This window comes from Camponotus floridanus, unplaced genomic scaffold, assembly GCF_003227725.1.
Source record: "Camponotus floridanus strain SB8 unplaced genomic scaffold, Cflo_v7.5 scaffold52, whole genome shotgun sequence".
Taxonomy (NCBI): domain Eukaryota; kingdom Metazoa; phylum Arthropoda; class Insecta; order Hymenoptera; family Formicidae; genus Camponotus; species Camponotus floridanus.
The window spans coordinates 46349-54609 of NW_020229681.1; the positions used below are offsets into that span (position 1 = coordinate 46349).

General features: G+C 29.1%; 2 protein-coding genes across 2 annotated transcripts; both read left to right on the forward strand.

Annotated features, from left to right (window-relative positions):
• The first annotated feature begins 1738 nt into the window (after window positions 1–1738).
• Window positions 1739–4846, forward strand: LOC105255118 (pantothenate kinase 1). The gene is given in 11 exon segments (XM_025412546.1): window positions 1739–1758; window positions 1760–1918; window positions 1990–2109; window positions 2111–2164; window positions 2239–2406; window positions 2485–2561; window positions 3255–3431; window positions 3522–3657; window positions 3729–3842; window positions 3917–3934; window positions 3936–4846. Coding segments are annotated over 11 exon segments (1077 nt in total). The 5' UTR covers window positions 1739–1740; the 3' UTR covers window positions 3972–4846.
• Window positions 4847–5472: 626 nt separating this feature from the next.
• Window positions 5473–8003, forward strand: LOC105255120 (dynein regulatory complex subunit 4). The gene is made up of 8 exons (XM_025412544.1): window positions 5473–5675; window positions 6085–6302; window positions 6378–6639; window positions 6736–6996; window positions 7091–7258; window positions 7342–7428; window positions 7500–7709; window positions 7788–8003. Exons 1-8 carry the CDS (start codon window positions 5673–5675, stop codon window positions 8001–8003), a joined length of 1425 nt encoding a protein of 474 aa, XP_025268329.1. The 5' UTR covers window positions 5473–5672.
• The last annotated feature ends 258 nt before the right edge of the window (window positions 8004–8261 follow it).

An 8261-nucleotide genomic window follows, 5' to 3' on the forward strand; every position in this document is an offset into this window, starting at 1 on the left:
GTAGTCGCGCGATCGAGGACGATGTACGTCAGCGTATGACTCGATAAAAACCTAACGATATAATATCTACATCGCGACGAATCGTACAGTGTGATGTAAGGTGTTCGCGATGGTCGCGAGGTGTTGGCGAACGGTAGGTAGAATATCGTGATATCTAAGCTATCGGAACGGATGCGGGAGTAAAAAATTAATCGCCTAGACGATTGCTGATTTATCACTTGCGACTTACATAACGTGACGTCCCGTGTTTCTGTCATTTGTTATCGTTTAGAAATAATGAACTGGTGGATATTCATTAGAAAGTAAGAATTCTTTTCTCTCTTTGTTTTTCTCTTCTTACATATATATATGTGTTTGCACGTACCCCCAAAATATCATTTCTCATTATTAGAAAGGCATATTAAAGCTGTATACCCATTAATTTGATAGATATTAGTTTAACACGAACACTGCATTTATATATTGCATGACAAAGATATATAATATTTATTTAAAATACTGTTAATTTCAAAAATTTGCATTTCAAGGAACGATATGATCTTTCATTTTCATTATAATATAGCAGAAAATACAGCAAAATCTAAATCTATTTTTGCCTCGCACATGTATAAAACATAGGAGCAAGTGAATTAAAATAATGCAGAAGGTTTAAAATCATGTATATAATACAATCGTATGTAATATCGCTTATATATATTTATATGTATAGATGTTTCAATATGTGCATAAATGAAAGATGATCTTTGACACTGTATATTTGATGATAATTATTCAGAATTGATAGGCTTCTGCGTGCATATCTTTAAATATTTTAAAGTTGAAGAGATTTTTTTATCTATAAAATTCTTATCTATGAAAAATCATTTATGTAATATTTATATATATGTGTGTGTGTGTGTGAAGAGAAATAAAGGGAATTCTATTTGTATGCAACATCTTATCTTGTATGCAATATCTTATTTGATAGGTGCATATATTATAATCCTCATGTTTTTTAAATTTAGATATTTATTTTTTTTCTTGCAGCAAAGAGATTTTTTACTATAAGAAAAAAATTCATGATAAACTATACAATTTTGAGCAATGAGTCCACAAAACCATAAAAATAATTTAACTCCAAAGAACATGGAGTCTAATGGATATTCCACTGGCAAGATTATGGCTAAAGAAGCGAGGAATCATTCATCTCCTTGTGAGTCAATGGACTGTATGTGTGCTTAGATTGCTAATTTTTACTTTTTATTATATTTATTTATTATATTTACCTTTTTTATTTGTATTAGCTGATACATTGTTTATAAATGACAGTGACTTTGTGTTTGTGATTATTATGTCAATTATTTTTAGAACTTTAATTTCTTAATTTGAAATTATATATACACAAGCATAATTTATAATATTAGTAAAATATTGATCATAAACATAAGTTAAATAACAAAGTAATGCTTGTGATGAAAAATTCAGAGTTATATTTACTTTGTTTGAGTATCTCCAAATAAATATTTGTAATTAGACAATTTTTGCTGTGTATATCTTTTTATCGCAATAATTTTTCTGCATGATAAGCTTATTAATATAATCACATTTCCAGAAATCTCTTTCATAGTTTTTGTAAAATTGTGCTTTTTAAGTTGCTAATAATAATTGCCTTATAAGTATTTGTATTTGAATATTTTTTTCAATATTCCTGCATAAATTACAATAAATAAAATCTTAATCGCTATAATTATTGTTATAGCGATGCCTTGGTTTGGAATGGGATATAGGGGGTACATTATGTAAATTAGTGTACTTTGAGCCAAAGGATATAACGAGAGACGAGGCAGATGCAGAAGTTGAGACGTTGAAAAATATTCGTCGATATCTTACTAAAAATTCCGCGTATGGAAAAACCGGTCATCGTGATACGCATTTACAAGTCAGTTAAATATTCGATTATAATTGTACCTTACTTATATAAACCTGTTCTTATAATTGTTCTTATTTCAGATGAATAATGTTCGCATTAGAGGTAGACAAGGAACGTTACATTTCATTAGATTTCCTACAAGTGAAATGGGAAATTTTTTAGCATTAGCAAAATCAAAGGGCATGGCGAATCTTGTGACTTACTGTTTGCGCCACAGGTGGTGGTGCCTTTAAATTCGAGGATAATTTTAAGAAGGTGCGGAATCGCATATCTTAATATTTATTTAGTTATCATTAACAAATCATATAATTTCGAAATATCTCTGACAGGAAGTAAACATGAATTTGGCAAAATTCGATGAATTACATAGTTTAATACGTGGAATGCTCTACATAGAAACCACTAATCCACATGAATGCTATTATTGGTCAAATCCCACCGACAACAGCAAATGTCAGAAAGTACCTTATGATTTTTCTGAACCATATCCTTTTTTGGTAAGATACATCAAAATATATATATTTTCTTGTATACATTCTCCTCAGCAAAAATGATTTGACGATTGTATCTTTTAGCTTGTTAACATAGGCTCTGGAGTAAGCATATTAGCTGTATATGGGCCAGAAAATTTTAAAAGAATATCTGGAACGAGGTAATATATATATATATATATATATATATATATAATATATATATATACAGGGTGATTCGAAAGGTCAGGTCAACCAACTAGGAGATGAAAGAGGAGTTTGAGTAGAATAAATAATGTAAATAAACTTTTTTGATATTCGCTATAGTTTAGTAAATATTGCACTTTATGTGTACAAAAAGCGTAAAACTCCTTCAATAATTTAAATATTTTTCCTCTGTGTAACGTATTACATAGTAGAATTTGTATGACCTTCAATAGCATTTTCACTGATAACGACACAGCAAGTATGAACAGAGTACGAATGCGGCAAACTTCAAGTGCGCGCTGAATTATGCTTGCGTAATAGAGGACAGCATTTTGAACACCTGCTTTAATGAACGCAAAAAAACATTATGTGTCATGCAATGTATTGTTTATTTTGTAGTTAAAATATAACACACACATATTTTCTATACACTCATATAAAGTGCAATTACTTACTAAACTATAGCGAATATCAAAAAAGTTTATTTACATTATTTATTCTACTCAAACTCCTCTTTCATCTCCTAGTTGGTTGACCTGACCTTTCGAATCACCCTGTATATATATATATATATTACAATGAACAAGTATTATATACGTACATTGCATGTTGGGTCAAGATTCATTTTTAAATGATATCAATATAATGTATGTAATTGTCTTATGTAGTTTAGGAGGCGGAACATTTTTGGGATTATGTTGTTTACTTACTGGTTGTAACACCTTTGAAGAAGCGATAGAATTAGCAACGGGTGGAGATAACACAAAAGTAGATAAATTGGTCAAAGATATATATGGCGGCGATTACGGCCCTTTTGGCCTTCCTGGAGACTTAGTTGCGAGCAGGTAATTTACCGTAATTATTAATCGTCGTTAAGCAGTGCAATTTTGATTTTTTACTTTTTATAGCAGTTCCATTTTTTGTTCCGTTTTTAGCTTCGGACAAATGAATTCCAAAGACCGCAGAAATACTGTTACAAAAGAAGATCTAGCGCGTGCAACACTTGTTACTATCACAAATAACATCGGTTCTATTGCGCGCATGTGTGCTGTTAATGAAAAAATTGAGAGGGTAATAATACATATGTAAACTATGTTGTACAATTTCTTATATTGGCATTTTGTAATAATTTTTGTTTTTAGGTTGTATTTGCTGGAAATTTTCTCAGGGTAAATCCAATATCGATGAAATTATTGGCCTATGCTATGGATTATTGGTCTAAAGGAACCTTGAAAGCCCTGTTTTTAGAACATGAAGTAAAGACATGATAGCCTAAAATTTAAAAAATTCATCGTTTAGATATCACAGATGTATCTCTTTATGATTTTAGGGTTACTTTGGCGCTGTGGGGATGTCTATTACAATTTAATGGCGAATCGAGTTAAGCACAATAAAAGATGTTAGGCAACTGTCATGCGACATACAGCATTCCATATAATCAGCTCGACAGAATTTTTTTGAGTGAACAAGATTAACGTAACTATTTATTTTTATTGCATGTTCATTTTTGAATGAATATACATACGAAACAATTGTTTATTGTTATGAGATAAAAGGATTTCTACATTTAAGAAGTATGATCATATATTAGTAAATTTTGTCGTATAATTTTTATCAAAATTTTTTTTCTAAGAAAAATAATTATGCCAGGTATATATTTGGTTTTAGAGGGTAGTTATTTCCATATAATTGTTATATCAAATGAATGATTGAGCATAAATTTAGTAAGATAATTATTATTATTGAGTGAATGAATATGAGCATAACACGACTCGGCAGATAGGTTTGATAATGGACCAAATCCAAAGGGAATTAAGGATTACCTTTTCTCCCAATGTTCGTTACATGCCGTATATAGATTAGTTCTACCTCATAATTTATATTGTCAAATTTTTCTACAGAATGCACAGATTTTTATGTATATAAATAATGGTAATGCGTTATTACATTTGCGTGCACGACTTTTCGTAAGTTTATAATCGGCGAATAAAACCATTGTAATGCTAAATATTTATACATTAATTGTTAATGTGTATTTATAATTTTGTTGTTGATACATTACGCATTACTAGAAGATAGATTATTAGATAAATTTCTTAATACGAGCTTTTTAGTTGAATGAAATTTTTAATGAAATGTATGTAATGTTAGCATCTTTGTGCGCGACTGGCAATAATTGAAAAACTAAGAACCTTTTTATATTGTTTATATTGATACAGCGAGATATCATGATTATAATTCAAAATACATATGCTTCCTTCAGATATTATAAAATAATATGCTCCAAAGTGTCAAATTTTGTTTTTAAGAAATAAAGTAAATGTGAATAAATAAATGGAGTAAATGTGAATAAATAAATTCATTGAAAAATACAATAATCGTGACGTATTTAACTCCTCTATTTTAGTTATCTGAAATACGACGATTAATAGAACTTTTCTTGTTATTTATAACTTATCAATTAATTGGTATTATATCACAACCATATATTTTTCTTACACAGTACAAATAAAGCCTATGATGCAGTATATATTGGAAGCAATAGATTGATGACGTAAACATTAATTTCTGTTAATGTGATTCTTATATGTATATATGTATATATATATATATATATATATATATATATATTTGTGTATATATATAAGTACATATATTTTATATACATTATATATTCTAAATTTTTTATATATTAAACATGTAATATATGCATTGTGAATATTTAAATTATGTATTAATATAATTTATGTAATATAATATATAATATGTATTAATATATATATATATATCGTTCTTTTACATTTTCTATTTAAAAATTATAGTCTCATCGAAGTGTAAAATTTGTATATATAGAATCCATATCAATACATAGACATGGTTGCTTAGAAACGATCTTACAAAACAGTTTCACTCGAAAATGTCAAGCTAAGTACGTAGCGAGTTGTACAGACCTACGTCAGCTGATGTGAACTATAGACTCGATAGTAGTATCATTATCATTATTATTGTTGTTATTGTACATTTGCTGTAATCTTTAAAGAAACATCATATAGAATAATTTTTTTACGTATTTTTATCGATAAAAAATGGTAAGTTTTATTAATTTTAAATATTAACTTTTATATTAATTTAATTTAATTTTTTTGTTAATATTATTGCATATTTTTATTTTTTATAATTAATTATAAATATTTTTACATGTGTATACCATAATAATAGCTTTTTAACTAATTTAGCTTTTTAACTAACTTAATTTTTCAACTAATAAACTATTATCGCCAACATATATAAATATTAAAATTATAATATAATAATAAAATATTCTTTTTCTAATTTTAACTGCAAATTTTAAATAAATAATTCTAATTTTAAATAATTAAATTCTCTTTCTAATTTTTATTTAATTAATAAAATTTAATTCTCTTTCTAATTTTAAAATATTTTCTAATTTTTCTAATTTGATATATTTCTTATATATAAAAATTACATGATAAAAAGGGTCCCAAAAAGGCAAAAGGGAAAACGATGGATAACGTTGATGGGGTAGATACAACGAAAATGAATAGGGAGCAATTGGAAATATATGCTCACAAAATCTTAGAAGAAATGGAACGTGAGCGGGAGGAAAGAAATTTTTTTCAATTAGAGAGAGATAAATTGCGAACTTTTTGGGAAATTACGAGACATCAGCTGGATGAAGCACGCGCTATAGTCAGGTATCTTTAATTTCATCGCTGATGCGCTTTCCAATCTAATATAAATATGTTTGCATAGAATTTTAATTTGTATAGAAATAAAGAACGTGAGAAAGAGGAACTAGCAGAGAAGCACGAGGCCGAACTCAAGTTATACAAGCAGAAAGTAAAACACTTGATGTACGAGCATCAGACTAATTTGTCCGAGAGCAAGGCCGAGCATCTGGTTGCTCTCAAATTGGCGCAAGACGATCACGTTGCGCAAGAAAACGAACTTATTAAAGACAAAACGGAACTCAAGAAAACGCAAAACGAACAAGAATTGGCGTACATGAATGAAATACGAGCGTTGAAGTTGGTAAGATGCACATGTAACAAATTTTGCCGAAAAAATTACAATTATTAAATTACAATTATTAATTCTAATAAAAAAATTCTCATCATTTAAACGCAGCATCATTCGGAGGAAATGAATAACATGATGAACAAATTCGAGTCCGAAGCGGTAGAATTGGAGCAAAAGTACGAACAGAAATTAACCAGTCAATACGAGTCCTTAACGTTGAAGCATCGAATGGAAATTACAGAAGTGGAGGAAAGAAAAAATGCGCAAATTGCGAATTTGATAAAAAATCACGAAAATGCGTTTGCCGAGATGAAAAATTATTATAATGATATCACTCTCAATAATTTATCGTTAATTAAGAGCATGAAGGTGAAGTCTGCTATCTGTTGTATTTAAATCTCGCGATTGCAAAGAGGAAATGATCTGAAAAGACTTCCAATTAACGTGGCAAATGTTTTTACAGGAACAAATGGAAGCGATGAGAAGTAACGAAGAACGTATGAAAAAGCAAGTGCGAGAATTGACAACGGAAAATAAAAAATATTCGACCGATTTAAAATCATTGCAAGAAACATCTTCTGAACTTAATCGTCAGCTTGTAAATTATGAGAAAGATAAACAAATTCTAGCTGTCAGTATATCTGAAATGTATCTTTGCTGTACAACAATATTATTATAAACGGAGATACTTAATTGAATTAACGACATTTCCAGAATACGAAACGAAGATTGTCTACAGTGGCAAAGGACCTGGAAAATTTAAAATGGGAAAATGAAGTGCTTGAACTGCGTTTTGAAAAAGTAAGATAGTTTAACATACAAGCATATGATACGTGAACGTGATCTTTTTAATATTATTTTGTCTGTTTTAGTGTCAATCCGAGAGAGACGAGTTACATTCTAGATTTGTCTCGGCTATTTTCGAACTGCAACAGAAAACGGGTTTAAAAAATGTTCTCTTGGAGAAAAAATTGGAAAAATTATCGGAGTTACTGGAGCAACGAGAAGCGCAGATCAGCGAAGCGTTGGCCGCTGCTCAATTAGATCCTACGGCGGTGGTCAATGCGAATAAAAAATTAGAAGTATGTATTAAATTAAAATCTCGTTACAATCTATTTAAATCGCATACGATTATATTATATTATTCTCTTTTCTTATAGGATATGCTTAATAGAAAAAATACTGCAATACAAGATCTGCAATATGAATTGGCGAAGGTTTGTAAAGCACACGACGATTTATTAGCGACTTATGAGAGTAAATTGCAAGAATATGGGATTCCCAAAGCTGAACTTGGATTTCAGCCTTTGAGGATGAGGATAGCCGGTGCGAAATTGGGTCTAGGTCCAACGAGTTTTGTTAATGCGCATCAGTAATATACATTTTATAAATATTTATATATAATTAATTTTTATAGCAATTTTATGTCCTTGTCTAAAAAAATTGCGCCGTTCTTATTATTATCTTATTACTATCTTTACACATTTCAATGAAAGGGCTTCAATATAACATTTTTGATAAGTTTGATACTATACAGATTAATAATATGCGCATGTGATACATGTAGCAATACTTCTTTTACTGAAAGAAACACTGAAACATAATTTTTAATAAAATTAATACATGCGTGTAAT

What these genes read in the sequence shown, in the direction of transcription:
- LOC105255120 (XM_025412544.1), top strand. An exon ending in GAAGCACGCGCTATAGTCAG is followed by an intron (nt 6,303 to 6,377) that starts GTATCTTTAATT and finishes TAATTTGTATAG; the next exon opens with AAATAAAGAACGTGAGAAAG. An exon ending in AAATACGAGCGTTGAAGTTG is followed by an intron (nt 6,640 to 6,735) that starts GTAAGATGCACA and finishes ATTTAAACGCAG; the next exon opens with CATCATTCGGAGGAAATGAA.